Here is a 22,715-nt window from a genome sequence, read left to right on the forward strand (position 1 = left end):
ATAATAAATCAATCGGTTAGCGCGTTTGGCTATTAACCGAAAGGTTGGTCGTTCGAGCCCACCCAGGGACGAAGACTTTTCAGGGTTTTTTTTTGTATTTAAAGAAAATTTTTTTGGTTATGTTTACATTAAGTATGATAATCATGAGGAAGCTAAGCTACTATGTACATATCTCCGGAGATCATAATTCCCTAGAGAGACATGTCCAAGAAGGAGGAGGTGAAGACAGATGCTCCAGAGGCAGACAAAGGCTAACACAAATGGATAACATCTGGAAGTGGACTGGCCTCGCTCCACAAGAGGCAAAAAGAAAGACAGCTGACAGGTCTAAATGGAGGAAAACAGTCTCCGAAGCTTGAGAAGAGATGATGAGGTTATGTTTACTTGCAAAGTGTCTGCAGCAGTCGTCCCAGTCCAAGTAATAATAGTGGTATGTTTTTGTTGTAAACTATTTCTTAATTAGGGATTTGCTTTTCTCTGAATAAGTTTACTTCACTTAAAGGTTGGCTTTCTCTCTCTTTTTTTCGCTGTGAGATGAAGATACCTCAACAAAAGGTGGATTTTTTTCTAACCCTTTTGACTAATCTTTAGAAGGGATGCCAATAATTGTGGAGCGCACTGTATTTATGCGCGTCTGTGTGTAAAAAATATATAAATTTTACACACACACAGACACACACACTGATCAGCCATAACATTATGACCACTGACAGGTGAAGTGAATAACGGATTATCTCATTACAATGGCACCTGTCACGGGGTGGGATATATTAGGCAGTAAAAGAACAGTCAGTTCTTGAAGCTGATGTGTTGGAAGCAGGAAAAATGGGCAAGCGTACGGCTATGGTCACACTACAGCTCACGATGCTTTGTGATGGGTTATTGATGAAAATGAGCCGTTTGGTGGTGATGCTACCCCGAGCTGAGACCTTTCTGTTTTAGCCAGCATCAATCTTTTCGGCAGTTTGTGCTACAGTAGCTCTTCTGTGGGATTTGGACCATACGGGCTAGCCTTCGTTCCCCATGCGAATCAATGAGCCTTTGAGACCTATGACCCTGTTATCGGTTCACTGGTTGTCCTTCCTTGGCCCACTTTTGGAAGGTTCTAACCACTGCATACCAGGAACACCTCACAAGATATACCATTTTGGAGATGCTCAGACCCAGTCTAGCCATCACAATTTGGCCCTTATCAAAGCTGCTCAGATACTTACGCGTGCCCACTTTTCCTGCTTCCTTACCCATCTTTCTTGCTGACTAATATATCCCACCCCTGACAAGTGCCACTGTAATGAGATGTTATTACCTCACCTGGGACAGATTCCACCAGGGGGCGAGGTATTGTTTTCAGTGGGGTTTCTTTGTTTTTTTGTTAACAATATTACGGGAAAGGCTGGACCAATCTTCATGAAATGTTCAGGATAGATGGGCATTGGTCTCAAATAGAACCTCCAACATTTTGAGGGTCATCTGGTCAAGGTCACCAAAAAGGTCAAAATCATTTTTGTTGTGGCTACTGCCTCATATAGAGGCGCTAGCCACTATGTCATCGTGCTGTAAGAATGTAAGAGTGTAACAATCGCACACTGCACATCCACGTGTTCCAATTAAAATGGCCTAAAATTGCACATACAATCTGGTTCACCATTTGAAATAAATGGACTAAAGGAATCGCTTTCAGACATGTTTATGCTTATTACAGAGGAAAAGTGCGTTCCACTGAGCTCTAGCACTGGGCCATTTCTGGGAAATAAGAGTTTGGGTCATGGCGACAGCGTGCTTATGTCAGCCTTAGCTTGGAGGTTTCAGTTCTGAAAACTGTTAAGAGGTAAGAATAGAATAATATAAAGTACAGACACTTAGTATATTTTACTTCCAGGCCTTGGTTCGCCGTGGGTGATGCCTGTGCTCCTAGCAATGGACTGCAGTGAGCTCATTGCTCATTTTAACATTGTGGTTGTCCAGTGCTCTGTGCTTTAGTGCTTGGCGTGGTGTTCCGAGCGATGTTGCTCGGTAGCGTCGCAGCGGCTGTGCAGGGAGTTTGGGACGTACCAACGCTCTGCGAGGCGGTGCTTCTGTGCTTGCTTTGTGGATCCATGGCGTGGTGTTCCGAGTGATGTTGCCTGGTGGCGGCTGTGCTGGCGGTGTGGGACTTGTTTTCGTGCGCCTTTTGGTGGGACTGTAGCTGCTACACCATTGGAATGACATCCTGGCCTCTATTTGGTGGACTTTCTTTCTTTCCTATAACTGTAAAGCCACCTTGGGTTTTCTGAAAGGCCCTATATAAATTGAAATTATTATTATTATTTATCTTTCAAAAACCAAGGGTTACATTAATAATAATAGAAAATGAATGCTAAATGAGTAATGCCAATTATTTATAGATAGACTATTGGACTTATTCTTAATGAAACGCTTCAAAATGCCGAAACCCGGGATCGAACCAGGGACCTTTAGATCTTCAGTCTAACGCTCTCCCAACTGAGCTATTTCGGCGATGGACAATAATTCAAAGGCACGCCTCTAGTCCTTAGCCAAAGGGCTCTGTTACTACATTGGGCACCATATTCACAGTAACTCACCTATAAAATCATTTTCCATGTCATTTTACATCTACCTTACCATCTATGCAAAATAACATGGAAAAAAAACCCCGTGATTTTAAAGTCAACAACAAGACTCCTTCTCACTAACACACAAATAATTTCCCAAACAGCTATCACTTAGTTGCCCTTCCACACTACACCTTTCACAACTATTTTCTTTGCTCGCATACTAATGTTTTTAAAGGCCTAGAACCATTAACCTTTAACAGTACTGCAATATTCAGCAGAAACTCAACTGATACACGTTACCTCAGTGTTCTGTCGCTTGATGCAGGAAATGGGCTCTGAATGTCATTTACGCCTTATTTCTTCCTTTCTTCTTCTTTTTTTACACTGTGAAAAGGTTTGTCCCTCTGGGGTGCTTTGTTACAGGTTATGTGTAAAGCCCATATCGCAGTGTCCTTTAGAAAGCTCTGAATGAAGAAAAATATTTGTACGTGTCTATCTCTTAATCCTGTTTTTAAAGCAACACAACATCCGAATCCCTGACTCTCTCACACACACACGACTGCTCAGATTGTATAAATTGAATTAAATTCCCAATAATTTACACCTAAGAGCATATAAAGTGACAGTTGTTATTACGGTTTATTAACAGAGACTTCCGCCTCCATTTGTAAGGTTACATGAGGCGTTCATGAAGAAATAAGGCGAAAATTAAGACTATATGCCTACAGGGCCTCTGGTTAATGTTAGCTGTTGAGCTAACGGTTAGCTGATTAGAAGTCGCAAATTGCAATTAAAATTTATGCCTCATTTATTCAGGTCACACACAGCATTTCCAGTAATAGTTAAATTTTGGAGATTTATGTTCGTTCCAGTACAGAAGTTAAAAAGTTAAAACAAATGAGCAGAGGGTTAACATAAGACAGTTTAACTTGGAAGTTACAGAATAGCTAACAAGCTAACGGGCTAAGCTAGTGCATGCAAGTCATTTAACCATGCATAAACGAAGGTACAAGTATTATATTATCGTGTAGTTATTGTGAAATTCAATCCGGTATATATCATTTGCTCACTTTCGGGATGAAAACGTGAAATTTTCCATCTTTCACCTTCAACTCACCACCACACTTCACTGCTCTGTGTGGAAAATACTCATTATGGCGGCTCGTTTCGGTGAATCAAATCCCAAACCGATTTACCTCCCTTTTCTTTTTTTTCCGTTTATTTATTTTATTTTATTTTTTTGCACTGGGCTTTTATTAAGAAAAATAAAACAGCACACATCTGATCAAATACTGTGAGCACGACAGCATTCATTAATGGAAATGTTTTGACCTGAAAACGTTGAAATCATGAAATTGCTAAAAGCAAGAATTGCTAACTATTTAATTTATGCTGATCCATTCACTGATTTCCCAAAAAAACATTCAAAGTTCTCAAACTTTTTGCATCCAGGAACCCCTTTTTACTGTTAAAGAAAAAAAAATCCACAGCACAAATATATTTTATGAGTTATTATATAAACATTAAGCTCTTTATGCACATGGACACAATAATATACTTGCAAGTTATCAGTTTTCTCTTCCTGAAACTTCCACCAGGTCCAGGTTGACATTTATAGGCCTATTTATTACCACTTAAGAAAAATACCTTTGCTATAAGAACTCAGTAATACATACAACTCTGATAACAGTGAGTTGTGATTTACACCACCATCACAGACCCACTTTGAGAACCAGTGCACTACACATTGGAACTGTACATCTGTGATAAAGTGCAGTTACACAACAGTCATAACTCACCATTGTGTTTGGTGTGTTAGTGTAGTCAAGGGATTTTCCTTGCAAAAATGTAGCTGAAATAAATAAATAAATAACTTTTACGCTTGATAAATGACAGTTGTGCTATGTACTGTATTCCAGTGATCACATATATGATGGTTCTTTTCCTGCTGGATGATGCAAAGTTGGGCTACCAAAGTGTTGGCATACAGTTAGAAATGGTGTTACTGTCTACAAACAGCAAATATATGGTAGAAGTATCTGATGAAAAGGCCAGTAAGTGTACATGCAAGGCAGGTGTACTCAATGAAGTGATTAAGGGTTTACCTTGAGAAAAGGTACCTTTTTAGTACCGGTGTGTGTGTGTGTGTGTGTGTGTGTTTTTAAGTACTTATTGTAAGTAACTCTTTTCATAGTTATTTGTGTACATTGTTTAGGCTAGGAGGAATGGTATTTCATTCGACTGTACAAAAGTGTGGGAAATAATGACAAACATATCTTCAATTTTGAATCTTAGGAAAAAGTATTTGGCATGATGACTACAGTATTTGGAACTATTTAGAGGCTGTCAATTCATTACGGTCTCCTTTTCAAAATGGCACATTAAATATTTTTCTACTATCATTTATTTAAAAACAAACAAACAAAAAAAAAAACCCAACCCTTTGATCGCCAAAACAGGTTAGTGTTTTTTTTTTTTTTTTAATATGAAAGAACACTTAAAAACACCACTCCATGCAGGTGAAAGAAAATTTAGGTTTAATCTTATGAAAGCAAAAAATCCAACTAAACACTTTGTAGGGTTGTGTATACCTATAGTGTTATGAATAAGATAAAATAACCACAATTACTGTACATTCAAATGTCACCAGAACGGTGCACAGTAATTTATTACCTTTTCTAAACTTTCTTCCCCAGCTATTTCATCTTTTGTTTGGGAACTGTTTTGTCTGCCAAAGCTTGGGTGCTACTCAACTGGAACCAGGAGTCCATAATAAGAATAAAAGGGATCACAATCCATAGGACGTTCATGAAGACAAAGTAGAACCAGAAATAGATGGGGTGTCCATACTCGCTGTGCATATACCCATCTCTGTGCTCAGTGAAGAAGTAGAGCACTGCTCCATACAGCTGCCCTATGGACAGAGAAGATTGTTCATCAGGGCTGATATAATTATTCAAACCAAGTTTCTCATTTGACATAAATAATTCAAAAAAACATGATTAAAACGACACTATAGTTAAACACTGTTGTACGTATGTTTATACCCAAGATTCCTCAAAAACTACCACTTCATCTTGAGTTCATCTGTCAGATTTCTTATCCAACACTGGTGTATTACTTTGTTTCTTCTGTCTAGTTTGGCATATTTAGATTGTACAGGGCCAAGTTCAGGGAAGGCAAGGTCATTATTTTAAGTTTTAAACTGTACACCTTCACAAGACAACTTACTGTATCTACTTACGTATAAAGTATGATGTTGAAATATCAGTGCTTCTAATATTGTCTACAGTTAATAAATAGTTTTACAAACATTTGTTGAGAATTAATCCATTTTATGATCCTGAGGTACAACTTTCTTCACTTCATTTCATGATCTTTGCCACAGCAAATATAACATTTAAAAAGTTGTGATTTGACTTGAATATTTAAGTAATCATAATCATCATCATCTCCATCATCGCCTCCTTTAGGTCATGTGCTTCATGCATTCTTACCAATAAGTGATGACAAAAAAAAAAGAAAAAAAAGTCACTGTGTTATAAACATTTTGATCTTTTGTGTGTCTTCAGATTCAAACTTAGATGCCCTTGCTCTGGGTGATAATTGTATAGGATTTCTATTGAAATCCAACTAAATTAAAAAAGATCACATGTCTATATAACCCTATACATATAACATATATGTTTATATACATGTTAGGAGTAAGAAAACATCTCACCTAAAGATACAATAAGCTGCAAAACTAATCTGTAGGAATGATTATACAAGAAAGCCACAACAATCCAGAGACTGAAAGGTCCCCACAGACACGCAGTCACTGTCTCCATGCACACAGTGAAATTATCTGCTCTAGGAAAAAAAAAAAAGATACATGATGAAAATTGTGAAAAAGATGCACCTGGCATGAACAGCACAACATACATAACACCACAAGTTATATTTACAACTTACATGACATATCTGCTGTCACCTTTTGAATATTCCTTCCCTGTGGAAGAAAAAGGAAGTGAATACAGACAGGAAGTACAATATTATCTGAGTACACAGAACCTCATTCTCATCTCATTATCTCTAGCCGCTTTATCCTTCTACAGGGTCGCAGGCAAGCTGGAGCCTATCCCAGCTGACTACGGGCGAAAGGCGGGGTACACCCTGGACAAGTCGCCAGGTCATCACAGAGTACACAGAACCACTGTTGCGAAATTTCTTTAGGTAAATTCATCATTTCTAGCTAAAAATTACAAGTTCACAGGCCATAATGGGTGGGGGGGGGGGAGGAGTGAGGTACAGACTGAAATTTGTTTAAGAGGAGGTTTTCCACAGTCTCAACACAACTACGCTGCATGCCTGAGCTTTTTTTTTTTTAAGTCACTATCTTAAACACACCTAGTATTAACATGTGTCCTGGGTGTTCAGGCAGCTCTAAGTACAGGTGTGAATGGGGTCAAATGTACATTGGGATCTGATCACTCAGCCCACATGCTGAAGTGGTCCAGTCCACCTATGGCAGACATGAATATGTCCTGGGCCACATGAAGGACTGCCTACTCAACATAATCATTCAGCACAAACTGCATTATTTTAAATTACAATACAGATAACATCAACAGGCAAAATGGATCCTCAGCGCGCATAAGCTGGCTTTGTCCATGACCTCTGAAAATTTTGAAACGCTCATACAGCTATATTACAAAGTTCAAACATCTTGGGTAATTTGGTTTGATTGGAACACAGCAAGTTTTGAGTTGTTCTTTTCATTTCCAGCACACTAGGCACGGGAAGTACAATTAAAAATGTTGCCGCATTTGGTCTTTGCAAACAAACAAATGTACATGTTTATTTACATAGAGAGTAAGAAAGACTTTTGCACTCCTTGTATGTCACTCTGGATAAGAACATCTGCTTAAATGCCACGTAATGTAATGAAAGTGAGATACAAATCACCAGTGGTCATTCAAAACATGTGGAGACACAATAAATGCCAGGTGTGAACTTAGAGCTGTCCTGTTCACCCAGGACACATGATAATACCAGGTGTGAACAGGACCAAAGGTACTGATTATCTATTAATGTTTGTTGGAGTCATTCTTTAAGACTTTGCCTTAAATGGATTACCTGGATGGTCATAAGGATCACAAGCAATCAAAGGGAACACTACAACCAAGCAGATCCCATTATATACAGTTCAATTCCAATTTAGAACGCAAAACAATGAGGGTCCTGAACCATTGAATCCAGAGGCAACAAGCCATATATCATTGAGTGTCTAGTGCAGGGGTTTCCAAATTAGGGGTCAATTTATAAATAGGATTGTGACAGAAACTTACATTACAGGTATTTAGCAGACACTCTTATCTAGAGTGACATACAACTTACCCAGAGCAGCCTGGGGAGCATTTGAGAGTTAGATGCCTTGCTCAAGGGCACTTCAGCCATTCCTGCTTGTCCAGGGAACCAAATCAGCAACCTTGAGCCCAAAGCTACATCTCTAACCATTAAGCCATGGCTTCCACAATGTTTTGTTTTATTCATTATTTTACAAATTAATGGACCAATTAACTATGAAAAAGTCTTCTCACTGTCCTGACATGCAGCAATAGCAACAGAATTCAGTGATAAATTAGACAAATTTCTCTCTCCATCTACACCTGCTAAACAAACTAGCCTTGTGTCTCAAATTGCCTACTTAGTGTTCCCGTTACCATAATGAAGTCATGAAACCGCTAAACATTTTACAGTTCGCCTTGGAAAAGATGGACAGGAATGTTTTTTCTTCTGACATTTTAACTACAGAGGATGTGGCTTTTTTCCAGATGTGTAAAAGTTAAGCAGGTTAGTGTCTAAACAATGATCCTTGTGCTACTGCTTCTGGACACAAACTCAAAGTCATACTTTGTGTCTGGCTCTATCACACCACCCTGGTGTGGATTATTTTTCCATAACACACCCATCTTTTTTTTCCTTATGCATCATTCAAAGCTGGATGTGACAGCAAAAAGCTGGAGAGAGAAATATGTGAAAAACACCTCTCCTGACTTTCTGAAAAGCCATCAAAGTTAACACTTCCCACTAGATGGTAAGCCAGCTCAAGTAACATTCCTCTGGTTTTTAGTTACTTACGTTGCCCATATGTTACTGACAATAGTATATTCAAATGTTACAGCAGTTCCAAATTGTAGGCTACAATTGCTGGAAGGTGGTCAAGGCTTGGGTTTGCAGAACATATAGGAAGCCCTGGTCTCATTGCAATAAGCCAAAGCCATCTAGACTCAGGCTTTAAAGTGCCATTCCACCATTGGATGTATTCTTTGGCATAAAATACAATATATTTTATGACAACATGACTAGACAGAGAAATCTTTTAGCTTCAAAATGATATATCAAACAATTTTTTGACAACGACAAGTATATTAATTTTGCGACCAAAGTCACCTACCCTTTTAATTTCCGCGCTGTAGTGAAACGTGATGTCATCGGCAGGTTCCCCTTCTTGTGTACCACGTGTCGGTCTATTTTTAGACCAGGAAACCCCCAAAGTGAGAGAGTCATTTCTCCTCGTATATGGGGGCCAAAAAAATTGCGAAAAATTTTGAGTTAATCTTTCAGTTAGCTAGATTTATTGGTATTAGCTAGATTTATTGGTATTATTTTTATCGCGCTCTATCCACCATTGCTGATAATATGTGCCACATCACACGTCACGTGGTACACAAGAAGGGGAACCTGCCGATGACATCACGCGCGGAAATTAAAAGGGTAGGTGACTTTGGTCGCAAAATTAATATACTTGTCGTTGTCAAAAAATTATGTTTGATATATCATTTTGAAGCTAAAAGATTTCTCTATCTAGTGACACCATTTATATATGTTGTCAAAATATATTGTATTTTATGCCAAAGAATACATCCAGTGGTGGAATGGCACTTTAAGATATTTTTCCAGTCATCTGCAGGGATTCTTTGGTCCTGAACTTTCCGATCATTAGTTTATAATCCCTGTTGATTACATGGCCACTTTACACTGAATGTGTAAAAGACTATTAATGCTTTAATGTTCACTCACAAAGTTGAGAAAGGAAGCTCTGGTCTGCTGGAATGATGGTGTAGTAGAGAGAGAACCAGCCCTCGATGACACCATGGATGAAGCCACAGACAGTAAACCAGCAAAGTGCTAACCTTCTCCAGATGCTCAGTCTTCCTCCTCCAACGTTCTTTCCCGTCAGAGTCCAGGCAAACATCATCAACAGTCCCGACACAGAGAACAGGAAAGTGACAATCTCCAACATGGAGCGCTCATTTTCTGTGTAGTTTGGGATGGACAGGTTTCTGGGCCAGTATGGGTGACTTACAGGTTCAGCTGCCACCTTTGACATCTACAAAGGCACAGAGTCTCTCAATCTCAGTGCAACAGCAACTGTACACCAGTCACAAATGCACAAAATAAACAGAGGTGAAAAGGGAAAATAAATGAACACTCCTGTTATTTAGCTAGTCATGATATTCAGCTATATACAAAAATTACACAAGTAAGTTAACTATTAAACAAAGAAGACCATGTTGCCTGTATGCAGGACAAGCATACATTTGTTTTCTAAAGAAGCATTAATTTGCATATAGATAACAAATTATTTAATGGTCACCTTTTTTTTTGAAAGTCGGTCCAATTGTTTCTCCTTACCTTGAATTATAAAGAGGAATATTAAATTGTTTCTCCTTACCTTGAATTATAAAGAGGAATATTAGCCTGCAAACATGCACAAAAGAGATAAAGAGAAAGCAGACTAAAAATAATGAAAACACTAAAGGAAATAAGGGAATGTCCCCTGACCGCAAAACAAACTTTATTAACTGAGCATGCCATAAATGACAGCAAACCTATAAAACCACATCGCACGACAAAGTTCCATCCCACCCCAACACCACATGACCAATAACCACTCCTGACGCCATGCAGCCAGCCAGCCTCAAGAAGCGCACTCACCATTTTACTGGGCGGTAAACTCGGAACACGGCTGACGTCACTCGCAACGGAGAAACGTGATTGGCTGTAAACCCACAGACCGGGCAATGCTGAAGTAATGAACCCTGGAAGCTTTCTTCCCCCAAGTTAAGTTGTGAAAAGCACTTACTGTAAATTTTACTTTACTTTTTAAAACATTCGACGGACACCTTGTTTGTGCTGTTTTTACCCGACCTCATCAAAATGTCCCACTGTATTGCGCATGTATACGTCATTAAAAGTCAATACTGCCAAATAGTACGGTATCTCAGTCTTATCACTGAGAGCTTTTAACCCTTTGATGCAAAACATGGGTCAAAAGTGACCCGGCTGAGTTTTTATCTTCTATATCTTTGCAATAAATTAATTCCATCATTCAGTATTCAAGGTATTCCTCAATTAACGTGTTTTTGATCATCATACATCCTTATTTTTTTCCTTTCTTACTTTTTGAATAAAAACCCTTTTTGTATCACTACCCTTCTAATGCACATGGGTCAAAAACGACCTGCATTCATTTTCCAGGTTATTTCATGTATGGCTGAGTGTTTCTGTGATATACTTTTGAAATAAATTCATTTTGTCATTTACTTTTCCAAATATGCAGTAAATATCTTGTTTTTGTTTAGCACAAATCATCATTTTTATTTTTCCTTTCTTAAGTTATGAACAAGCACAGCTTTTGTAATTCTACATCAAGTTTACACACATGGGTCAGAAACGACCCGCATGCATTTACTCCAGCGTTTGGTGGGAACTGTGAATTGTGCTTGTGTCAGACATTTCATAGCTCAGCACAGCGCCCTTTACCCATCTAATACATGTAAGTAATGTTTTTCAATTGTTCTAACATTACCTTAGAAAAAAATTGATTATGTTACCTTGAGAGTGAGTAGATTACTTGTCAGAAAGTTACAAGTAATTAATATTAGCTACCTAGCTGTTGACATATTCTACTTTAGTTAGCTTAGCTAACTACATAGTTAATAAATAAATAACTGGCCCCATTCACTGCTAAAGTAATTACTTGAAACAAATTATTATTATAGTATTAAGACATTTAATTTTAAATCACACTTGGATGACCCATGTGTAGTAATATAAAAAGTATTTTTGTTCATAAAGTAGGAAAGAAAAAATTAAATTAATGATTTGTGGTAATTAAAAACAAGATATTTAAAGAATACTGGGAATATTCAATCATAAAATAAATTGATTTCAAAATAGAGCAAAGAGAAACTCAGTCAGCATGAAATAACCTGGAAAATGCATGCGGGTCATTTTTGACCCATGTTGTGCATTAGAAGGGGTGTGCATATGTTTTGCATCAAAGGGTTAAAATAAGGCTTCAGCTAGAGATGGTCAAATGAAGATTACTGAACCACTGAAATGTTGCCATTTGTGTTGAGAAGTGGTTAATTTCCCGAGGCTTCACTTGCTCACTAGTGACACCTGCTGGTCAAATGAATAATCGTAATCATACATAGGTTGGTGCACAACAGGTCATCAAACCCGTGTTATATAAATAATAAATTTGTAAATATATTCTAAATATTTATATTCTGAATATAACTTAGAAATTCAATTAGTATATCCAATATATTTTAGCATATAGAATTAGTATATGGCAGCATGGTGGTGTAGTGGTTAGTGCTGTCGCCTCACAGCAAGAAGGTCCTGGGTTTGAGCCCCGGGGCTGGCGAGGGCCTTTCTGTGTGGACTTTGCATGTTCTCCCCGTGTCTGCGTGGGTTTCCTCCGGGTGCTCCGGTTTCCCCCAAAGACATGCAGGTTAGGTTAACTGGTGACTCTAAATTGACCGTAGGTGTGAATGGTTGTCTGTGTCTATGTGTCAGCCCTGTGATGACCTGGCGACTTGTCCAGGGTGTACCCCGCCTTTCGCCCGTAGTCGGCTGGGATGGGCTCCAGCTTGCCTGTGACCCTGTAGAGGGATAAAGCGGCTGGAGATAATGAGATGAGATGAGAATTAGTACATTTCATATATTTCAAAGTTTTGTCATATTAAGCAACGTAATAAATCATAATGGTATTGCTGTGCTTAGTGAGTAGTAGGAAGCAATGTGCTTGTGGGGTTGCTGTTTTTGGGACTTATGTGCTTGTGGGACTGATAATTATGTTGGATTTATGTGCTTGTGGGACTGGACTGAAAAATCGTATTAAGGAATATGATTTGTTTTACAGTGTTGAGGTTAAGACATTTAAAAAAAAAACTTCATCCGTGGTGGCACGATGATGTAGTGGTTAGCACTGTCACCTCCCAGCGAGCAGGTTCCAGGTTTGAGCCCAGTGGCCAATGGGGGCCTTTCTGTGTGGAGTTTGTATGTTCTCCCTGTGTCTACATGGGTTTCCTCCAGGTACTCTGGTTTCCCCCACAGTTCAAAGACATGTAGTTAGGTTAACAAGGGCTGAAGTGCCCTTGAGCAAGGCACCTAACCCCCAACTGCTCCCTGGGCATTGTAGCATAGCTGCCCACTCTGGATGTGTGTATGCTCATTGCTCACTTGTGTGCGTGCATGCGTGTGTTCACTGCTTTAGATGGATTAAATGCAGAGGATGAATTTCACTGTGCTTGAGTGTGACAAATAAAGTCTTCTCTCTCTGAGTGTGTATGTTCATGGCTTCAGATTGAGTTAAATGCAGAGGAGGAATTTTGCTGTGTTTAAGTTTACATGAGACAACAATAAAAAAAAAAGGCTTCCTCTTAATTTACCCACAAATGTATTTATTTATTCCCCTTGAAAAGTGTATGGCAAAGCACCTACTGGATCTGGGAAACTATTAGCCTGGCTAACGCAACAAAGCTCTCCGAGCTATTGGTCTGGCCAAGATATTAAGCCCAACCGTTTCCCAGAGCCCGTGGTTGACCCGCCTCCCTGAAATGCCTCAGTTTGCTACTGGTCGAAGCCAGAAAAGGCTGTGACGAAGCTTAAACCAATCACATCACTCTTTCCTCTGACGTATACGACGTGACGGGGCTAACTGGTAGATTAAACTCTTACCGAAGCCGGTCGGGAGCAAGGCGAAAACGTCCTTCCTTTCAATAAATACCTCCAGGGCTGCTCTTTGCTCCGTTTTCAATGAGAACTTCCCGTTGAATGCTTTCAATACAGCATCTATGCGTAATAGATGCGGAAGCGTGAATGAAGCGCTTCCGGCATAGATTCTGTAAACAATCTATGGCTTCCGGTCGCAGTTCTACTACGTCAGTGCCTTGAACACGCCTCTACCCAGGGCCGTTGGAGATGCTCAAAGTTGATTGGTTCCCGATTTTTCGGGAGCTTGGAAGAGCTGTAGATAGCTTGCCTGGCCAGACTAGGAAACTATGACATCCTGAACTATTTAGTATTTGGGACTTCTAAATACACCAGAGATGCTAAAGGCAGACAAAAGTACAGATGCCTACTAATATTTCTAGGCAGGTTTCGTGCATGCTGGGTTGTTATGGGAAATTCCCAATAAAGAAAAATACCTTATTATGACAAAGACAAGCTCAAACATGGACTTCTATTAGTAATAAACAAGGCAGGGCCTAGATCTAGCATATTTTATGGTGTTTGTCCTTGTCTACATTATCAGTACATAACAAACATGCTGCTTGCTGAGCCAAGCATTAGGTCTAATAAAATATATTGCATGCCCACATCCAAAGCCCACATCTAGATATACATTTTAACGTTGCACAGAGCTTTCACATTAACCTGATGTAAAATGTTCTCCACACACACAGGAATACTTTGTTGGCATCTAATCTTCCTGTTTAACTGCAGTTCACCATTTTTCTGATCTTTCTGGGTTTGCCGGGAAGCGATGAAAAGTTAAACCAGGCTTATCTCCACTTCTGTTATTACATCCAAAAGCACTACAGGTCTCTGGCATTATTCTTTTAGCTGTAACTTCTATAAGTTTATCTGTAGATGTTTACTGAATTGGGCTTACAATCACTCGTGTACACTTGTGCTGGTTGTTGTCAAACACAAAGCATGGCTGGATAAACAAATCCGCAGTTACAATGACGTCATGTGAAAGGCCTCATAACTCCATACTTGCTACGTGGAGCTGAGCCCATGCATCCTAAGGCTAAGATAGCTAAGCACTAGCTAGAATGATTTAGTTATCTGTCCAGAAAAATGACATGTTGCACTCACTAGGCAGACTTTCCTTTTCTTTTCCACTGGCTTTTAGCATGCGGGAGAGCAGAGTCCGCCATGTTTGTCCATGCCAACTTGTTTTGGTTAAAAGTAGGTCAAACACGCCCCATGGTGGTAACATGATATTGCTGCTCGCTTGCGTCGGCAATTTTCAGAATCGTAAAATGCGGGATGCATTTTATCTTGACAAAACAGTGACACATAGGGTACATGGTGTGTGCAGCATCACAACATCTCGAAACTCCAACAGCTATAGCCATAGAATACTTTGCCGAGAATTCAACTTTACAGTCAGCACCTTTAAGTAGTCCAAGTAATAAACATTGCATTTTTTAAATATTCAATTCTAATAAATTGTAAATAAATAAAACAGCTGAATATACTGCTGTGGCAAATAAACTATTTGATGTAGGTTTCCACTTTTTTCCTATGGTAAAAAGCATTTGAAAGCCTCTGTAAATATATATTTAATCAGGTGGAGTAAACAGTAGATCCCAAATGAAACTACTGACTGCATGGGAAGGTGTCTCATACTTTGACCATTTACTTTTTCTTGTTTAAATAAATTTCAGTGATTGTATGGGGAAGGAGAAGGGGAAAAAAACCTGGCTCCGGCTCTATAAAATGGCGTCCAGGTGTTAACTTTGGCCCCTATAGAGTGCACTGCTCGCAGCTCACTGTAAATGGAGGAGCCTTCAGAGAGAATAGAGCATAATTTTTATGATCACTGAAGTCAGAAGCTTTGCTTTGATTTTTTAGTATCCAAATGCAAACGTTGTCCCAACGAAATGTGATACGGCAGTGAAAATATATACTTAAGTTTTAATAAAAGTGTGTAGAAAAAAGAAAAGAACTCGCCCCTTTTATTTTTGCCGTGACCCGGATTCGAACCGGGGTTGCTGCGGCCACAACGCAGAGTACTAACCACTATACGATCACGGCAAGCTACAGAGGCGCTGAGAAAAAACTTGAAGGTTCCCCTAAAGAGCACGTCGACTAGCTCTGTCCTCTAGTTATTGTTTCTGATTTAATTGACAGTTAATGTACATTATTTGTGTATTTATTTGCATATTTCTGTGTGTAAACGCGAGCTAAACCGGAATTTCTCTCCTCCACTATCCTGCACAATGTCAAGTTTCCCAGCTCAAAAACACACCAGATAAAATTTATTATAGAGGGCTTGATAATCAGCTCAATTTCAAGATAACATATGGAGCTAATGATTTTCTAACTTAATGTAAAGTTTTCCCCGCTCCAAACATACTAGAACTGAATCAGGAGCTGAGAAATCCCGAGCTAGAAGAAAATGTCCGGGTTCCTGCTGCACATTTTACTACTTTTCCTACTATAACACGCCAAAGTTAACTAAAGAAGGTTTGTTTAATTACCTGTTTAGTTGAATGAGGCGTGTTGGAATCAGGGAAAAGATAAAATGTTCAGAATAGCGGGTTGGGACCCTGTGAGCGAAGGTGAAAAATAGTTAATAGCTAGATCCTCGAAACTAGAACGTTATTTGTGTAAATTACGTTTTAGCAAACGAAAAATTTACTATTCATTTCACAATTAACAGGAACATGCGTGCCAGATCATATCATTATAAGAACAAACGTGAAGTGTGCTCTCAAGTCCCATATGGTCTAGCGGTTAGGATTCCTGGTTTTCACCCAGGCGGCCCGGGTTCGACTCCCGGTATGGGAATATAGCTTTTATTATTATTTCTTTACCTGTAATATTAACATTTATACATTCATTTAATTTTGGTGTAAGAACGCTTTGTAAAAAGAAATAGTGCCCAATAGAGAACATGCGTACGTTGTATTTACACTTTACCATGTAGCAAATATACAGTTCACTAACATTCAGTTTTAGTTGAAATCGATGACGTGCATATAAATGACGTTTAGTCTAACACTAGAAAATCAGACACGATCGAATCTAATACCTTGTCAAGTCACTGGATAGTGGTTTACTGTATGTCCAAGATAACATCTTTTGTATGGTTGACTTGTTTTAAATAGTCTGTAAACGTAGCCACAGTTCACAGACACAGAAACCCGGAAATGTCATCATCAGCTATCAGCTGACTCTTACTGACGGGGTAGAAGGAAACGAGGACGTCGACATATTGGCAAACAGTTCCTCTGCAAATCCCATCATGTAAAGCTGAGACATAAACCATCATTAAAAGTCAAACAGAAAAAGTATAGCAGGAGTACTGGGACACCAGTGATACAGGAAGACATCTCTACAATATACAAAAGCATGTGGGTGTTGGGAGAAAGGTGGGAAGAAACAGAAGAGAAGAAACCATCATCACTCGTCTAAGAATAGGCCATACAGCACTCAACAAGACACTTCATATAACAGGAAAACATCCAACTGGGTTATGCAGACATTGCAATCAGCCAGAATCAGTGCAGCATGTGATTTATATAAGAAGAAGAAACCTTTATTTGTCACATGCACACTTCAAGCACAGTGAAATTCATCCTCTGGATTTAACTCAGCTGAAGCAGCAAGCACCCACCCAGTGGGCAGCCAGGGAGTAGTTAGGTACCTTGCTCAAGGGCACTTCAGCCCAAGACCACCCCACATTAACACAGTCTTTGGAGGAAACCAGAGCAGAACATACAAACTCCACACAGAAAGGCCCTCACCAACCACTGGATTCAAACCAGAACCTTCTTGGTGGAAGGCACCCATGCTAACCACTACACCACCATGTAGCCCGGAGGTGGGCATAGATAGATAGATTCTTTATTGTCATTGCACATTACTATACAACGAAACACTGTTTGAGGGCTCAGATCACAGCAACATATCAATAAATAAATTATATATAACCTTTTAAAAAGCAGCATAATGGCATATAAGCAGCAGTATAAATTGCAGTATGTGATTATTCAATGAAACACAGTAAAGTGCAGAGTGTGAGTCCAAGTCCGGGTCAGGCCTCCAGCAGAGCTTTTACAGCCCTGGGGAAGAAGCTATTTTGGTGTCTTGCTGTTTGTGACTTTCTGACCCTAAGCCTGCCAGAGGGAAGGGTGTCAAAAAGACATTGTCTGGGGTGAGTGCAGTCAGTCCTAATCTTTGTGGCTCTGTTTCTCAGCCTGGCAGAGTAGATCTGTTCCAGGGATTGGACCGGGGTACCAATAATTTTTGATGCAGTCCTGATGATCTGCTGCATATCTTTCCTCTTCTTTGAGGTGCAGTTAGAGAACCACTGCATCCATAGCTCAGAACACTTTAAGGAAGAGAGAAAGAAACTAAGTGAAGTACTTCAAGAAATAAAGTTTAACTTCACACTGCAGAACCTCTTAGGTAAGGCATTAGGACACATATATGGCCAACTAATAACATTTTTAAAAGAAACAGGTATAATAGAGGAAATTTAGGGTTGTTTTTTCCCCCCTGCCAATCTTCTGTTCCACACTCCAATCCAGTAGGTGGCGGTAATGCACCTTTAAGTTGGCATGCCAACCACCATTAAACCCAAAAGAAGAAGAAGAAGACGTGCTGTCATATGACCTACGACGGCGAAGCAGTGAATGGAGAGGCTTACATGCAATAAAGGCGCACAAATATCGACGCTTTATCACAGTCTTTGAGTCATTGTGTTATATTGCACGACGCTGATTGTGTCTGTTTGAAAAATATTGATTTTTGTTGCGCCTCAGCTGTGAATCACACGTGTAGAAGAAATGGGTCTAGATCCTGCTTCTCTACACTTAGACCAACAGTTACTTCATTTTATGGATCAGCTTGAGATTTTGGAGGAGAAAAGACAAAAACTTAACATGCTCATAGAAGAGGTAAGAAATTATAACTGGTACTGTGAATGTATTTTAGTTGAATACACTTTGTGTTCTCTTGATCGTTTTAAAACAGTCTGATTTGTCTTTCCACAGGGATGGTTTAACATTTCCAAGGCCCGTTACTCAATGGGGAACAAGCAGGTCTCAGCCCTGCAGTATGCCAGTGAGATGGAGGCACTTGTACATGTTTATGCCAGGTGCTTCTACGTATTTCTGAAGTTACTGCATTGTACTTAAGTAATGTGGGAAAATGTGGAATGGGACTTTGTTTGTTTGTTTGTTTGTGGTAGAAAAAAATTAAGATGCAAATTGCTTCATGAAGTGAAGGTCCTAAGCATAGGACTTCACATACTGGTACAGTGGATGAAGCATTTTTAATTTTTTTTAAATTTGGAAAGTCTGTGTGTTGGCTGTCGTTATTTACAACCACTCTATATGCATTATATACACTGCTATTTACCTTTTATAGGATTTAGTTTGAGTTTTACAGTATGAAAAGTAATTACAGTAATTGAGAGCATTTTGTCCTTCAATACTTACTTGTATACATCTGTGTTAATCTGAAATGCAGCTGGTCAGAAAATGGTGAGGTGGAGTTCAAATGTAAGCGAATAGATGATGAAGCAGAAGAACTAAAAGAAAGTAATACAGTAGAGACCATAGGACCAACAGAGGGAGGTAGGGCGAGTAAATGGATCATAAATCAGAATAATAGTGCATGCTCTTTCTAAAAATTATGAAATGTACAGAAAGTTGAATTTTAACAACAGTGGACTTTTTTTTCCAGTCACATTTAAAAAAAAAAAAAAAGCAAAACACTCTTATTTGCAGGCCTCAGAAGGCGAGTGACTGTTAAAAAGAAAGAAAATGAGGAAGAAAAAGACATTTCCAAAGACCAATGTGAGAAGGAACCTCAATTTAATTCTAAGAGTGAGAAATCTCCAAGTCAGCACCAAGATCCACTGAAATGGTTTGGGATCCTTGTCCCACAAAACCTTAAGCAAACTCAGGCAGCTTTTAAAGAAGGTAAGTGTAAAACTCAAGTCTATACAACCATAGTGGCCTGCAAATGCATGTCTGCTTTTTTAATGAAAACAATTTGTTTAAATTTGGTGTTTAATTGGCTGTTTTTACTTATTTGTTAGGCATTATAGGCATGTTTTTGAAAATCTTAGGTGGTTGTTATAATTATTTTAAATCAGGTTAGGCAAACTTATTAGGTTATGAGGCATTCTTTGAACAGTGCACTTGTCTGTATTCCATACGTAATATGTAATATAAACTACAATCCAGTGTTTTATTGCTCCTGGACATTACTTTTGCTCGATATAGAGGTTGTTTGTTTTTTTTTTTTTTTTGGTAAAGGTGTTTAAACCTTCACTTTTTCAGCAGCTTTTTAACCACTTTGTTTTATTGTGTTGGGGTCAATATGAACAAGATGTTTATACAAATTTTCGAAAAACTGGAGTAAATGGTAAACTGTGCTTTGACACAGCTATTTTTTTTAACCTTTTTATATAATAAATTTCACATTGTGGAACAATCTCATTCATCTCATTATCTCTAGCTGCTTTATCCTGTTCTACAGGGTCATAGGCAAGCTGGAGCCTATCCCAGCTGACTACAGGCGAGGTACACCCTGGACAAGTCACCAGGTCATCGCAGGGCTGACACATAGACACAGACAACCATTCACGGTCAATTTAGAGTCACCAGTTAACCTAACCTGCATGTCTTTGGACTGTGGGGGAAACCCACGCAGACAACATGCAAACTCCGCACAGAAAGGCCCTCGCCGGCCACAGGGCTCGAACCCAGACCTTCTTGCTGTGAGGCGACAGCGCTAACCACTACACCACCGTGCTGCCCATTGTGGAACAATGTTTTCTCAAAATCTTTCTTTATTTGTTAATTCTTGAGAAATTCTAAACCTTTTTAACTCATCTTTAGGTTATTTTATTCTTTAAAATAGCAGCATAGTGGTTAGCACTGTCGCCTCACGGCAAGAAGGTCCTGGGTTTGAGCCCAGTGGCTGACAGGGGGCCTTTCTGTATGGAGTTGACATGTTCTCCCCATGTCTGCGTGGGTTTCCTCCGGGTGCTCCAGTTTCCCCCACATTTCAAAGACCATGCAGTTAGGTTGACATGGGGTGGCCTTGGGCTGAAGTGCCCTTGAGCAAGGTACCTAACTCCTAACTGCTCCCCGGGTGCTGTAGTATGGCTGCCTATTGCTCTGGGTGTGTGTGTGTGTTCGTGTTAACTGCAGAGGATGAGTTTCACTGTGCTTGAGTGTGCATGTGACGAATAAAGGCTGCTTCTTTAATAATGATTGCATGCAGATGCAATAGTTTTATTGTGATTATGATGAGCTTTTTATCTGGTAAATGGCTGATGTGCATTTGGAAGTAGAGTATTGAGTTTTCTGCTTCTTTTATTTTCCACTGAAACACATTTAGACAGATTCTGTTTTATGAAGCCAACCAATTAAAGAAAATCCATGCCCAGCATTTTGTATTGTTCTAGTACTGTGGCCTTACTTATTTATTATTATTTTTTAAATGTAATCATCTGAACAATGTTCTTTCTTGAAGCAAAGATGAAGGGACAAAATTCTGTAAGAAATGAACTTATGGGATTTTTTTTTTTGGTGGTCCATTTGTAAAATTATTAATGCTAATGTTTTTTTATTTCTATTTTTCTGCGCATTCATATTAACTTAAGTTTTATTTTTGTTGTTTTGCAGTCATTACTCTAGCAGCTGAGATCTCAACCCTGCAGAGCGCAATTGTGAAAACGAGATCAGAGATGCAGACTCAGATGAAGGATAAACAGAAGATTGTCTCTGAATTGAAAGAATAATGCATCACACATGAGTGTTTGTTTAGATTTTTCTGAACTTTATTTATTTCTCTGATGTTGTACCAGTCCATTTTATATACTACAATGTGAGTGATTCTTAACTCAGGAGTAAATAAAATGGTTATAAATGGTGTGGTTAACAAATGCATGTTTCCACAGCACTGAAAAATAATAATAAATCTCAAGTTCATACATTTTTTTTTTCATATTTAATTTTGCTAATTGTTACATATTAAATGAGGGTTTCTAAAATGTTCCTAACCTGTTGGATATTTCTATATGGAATTTCTGGCAAATGGCCAAAAAATTATTTATAGTTGAGTTCTCACTGTATATAACGTGAAAAGATTTACTATTAAATGGTGTTTAAACTTGTCTAGGCTTGCTTTAGGAACAAGTTCCAGAATTTGAGTAGTAAAAACCACTTACATGGCTAACAGAAACTTTGCTAGCAAACCTTAGGTAAAGGCCAAGTCTGTCAATCTTTTTTTACTTTAAATATTTGCTTGACAAAAATTTTAGAAATTACTGCAAACTACAGTAATTCTTTTAGATGCTGTTTAATTTTAGCTGTTAAAATATAGAATGCTTATATTTTTAAAGACGGATAGTTATTTTATCAGTGTTTTGATTAATAAAAGTAAAATGATTATTAGTGTTATTAAAGACAATGAAATATTGGTTTTCTGGTCAGGAGAAAAATCATGACTATGATTGGAGATCACTTAAACACTTGAAGTCGAATCGTGTTAAAAAAATTAACAGTAGAACTCATGGCTATGTTTAGTAGTGAAAGTAAGAGCATTTCTACATGCACAATGGGATGAGAACTTACGATTGGGACTAAACAGCTGTATGGCCCTACAAACCTTACTTGGTAGTAAGGCTAATCAGAAGAAAAGGCTTCAATTTTCTCGGAAGCAATGGAAAAAGGTCATGTGGTCTGATGAGTCCAGATTTACCCTATTTCAGAGTGATGGGCATGTCAGAGTAAGAAGGGAAGTGCATGAAAGCATGTGAAGTGGCCACTGTACAAGCCTCTGGAGGCAGTGTTATGATCTGGGGTTGCTTCAGGTGGTCAGGTCTGGGCTCAGAAACATTGTGGCAATAAAATGTCAGCTGAATGAAAGAAAGCACAACTTTATTCATCACACACTTGGGAAATTCCTCTCTGCATTTAACCCATCTGAAGCAGTGAACACACACATGTGCACACACGTGAGCAGTGAGCACACACACCCAGAGCAGTGGGCAGCCATGCGAAAAGTGCCCGGGGAGCAGTTGGGAGTTAGGTGCCTCGCTCAAGGGCACCTCAGCCC

At 39.0% G+C, this 22,715-nt stretch overlaps 2 protein-coding genes and 3 non-coding genes across 7 annotated transcripts; 2 read left to right on the forward strand and 3 right to left on the reverse strand.

Moving 5' to 3' along the window:
* Window positions 1–2,423: 2,423 nt before the first annotated feature.
* Window positions 2,424–2,496, reverse strand: trnaf-gaa (transfer RNA phenylalanine (anticodon GAA)). The gene has a single exon. It is a non-coding gene; the product is annotated as a tRNA-Phe (tRNA).
* A 2,650-nt stretch (window positions 2,497–5,146) lies between these two features.
* ebp (EBP cholestenol delta-isomerase) lies at window positions 5,147–10,392 on the reverse strand. Of its 3 annotated transcripts, none has more exons than XM_060936919.1 (5): window positions 10,276–10,392; window positions 9,621–9,930; window positions 6,510–6,546; window positions 6,277–6,407; window positions 5,147–5,469 (listed from the first exon to the last, which is right to left on the reverse strand). In XM_060936919.1, exons 2-5 carry the CDS (start codon window positions 9,928–9,930, stop codon window positions 5,252–5,254), a joined length of 696 nt encoding a protein of 231 aa, XP_060792902.1. In that variant the 5' UTR covers window positions 10,276–10,392; the 3' UTR covers window positions 5,147–5,251. The 3 variants fall into 3 exon arrangements, with proteins under 3 accessions (XP_060792902.1, XP_060792903.1, XP_060792904.1); XM_060936920.1 differs by having other exon boundaries at window positions 9,621–9,971; XM_060936921.1 differs by lacking the exon at window positions 10,276–10,392 and adding an exon at window positions 10,236–10,256.
* Window positions 10,393–15,593: 5,201 nt separating this feature from the next.
* trnah-gug (transfer RNA histidin (anticodon GUG)) lies at window positions 15,594–15,665 on the reverse strand. Its single transcript has one exon. It is a non-coding gene; the product is annotated as a tRNA-His (tRNA).
* A 684-nt stretch (window positions 15,666–16,349) lies between these two features.
* On the forward strand, window positions 16,350–16,421 carry trnae-uuc (transfer RNA glutamic acid (anticodon UUC)). Its single transcript has one exon. It is a non-coding gene; the product is annotated as a tRNA-Glu (tRNA).
* A 1,812-nt stretch (window positions 16,422–18,233) lies between these two features.
* Window positions 18,234–21,652, forward strand: ccdc115 (coiled-coil domain containing 115). Its single transcript, XM_060936922.1, has 5 exons — window positions 18,234–18,535; window positions 18,632–18,735; window positions 19,110–19,216; window positions 19,370–19,564; window positions 21,281–21,652. Exons 1-5 carry the CDS (start codon window positions 18,425–18,427, stop codon window positions 21,394–21,396), a joined length of 633 nt encoding a protein of 210 aa, XP_060792905.1. The 5' UTR covers window positions 18,234–18,424; the 3' UTR covers window positions 21,397–21,652.
* The last annotated feature ends 1,063 nt before the right edge of the window (window positions 21,653–22,715 follow it).

Source organism: Neoarius graeffei, chromosome 13, assembly GCF_027579695.1.
Source record: "Neoarius graeffei isolate fNeoGra1 chromosome 13, fNeoGra1.pri, whole genome shotgun sequence".
NCBI lineage: Eukaryota > Metazoa > Chordata > Actinopteri > Siluriformes > Ariidae > Neoarius > Neoarius graeffei.

Coding starts and splice junctions, on each gene's coding strand:
- ebp (XM_060936919.1), bottom strand. CDS start 9,930: ATGTCAAAGGTGGCAGCTGAACCTGTAAGTCACCCATACTGGCCCAGA. Junction 6,408..6,509: donor GGTGACAGCAGATATGTCAT/GTAAGTTGTAAA, acceptor TTTTTTTCCTAG/AGCAGATAATTTCACTGTGT. Junction 5,470..6,276: donor GCAGCTTATTGTATCTTTAG/GTGAGATGTTTT, acceptor CTCTGTCCATAG/GGCAGCTGTATGGAGCAGTG.
- ccdc115 (XM_060936922.1), top strand. CDS start 18,425: ATGGGTCTAGATCCTGCTTCTCTACACTTAGACCAACAGTTACTTCAT. Junction 18,736..19,109: donor CTTGTACATGTTTATGCCAG/GTGCTTCTACGT, acceptor TCTGAAATGCAG/CTGGTCAGAAAATGGTGAGG. Junction 19,217..19,369: donor CATAGGACCAACAGAGGGAG/GTAGGGCGAGTA, acceptor TCTTATTTGCAG/GCCTCAGAAGGCGAGTGACT.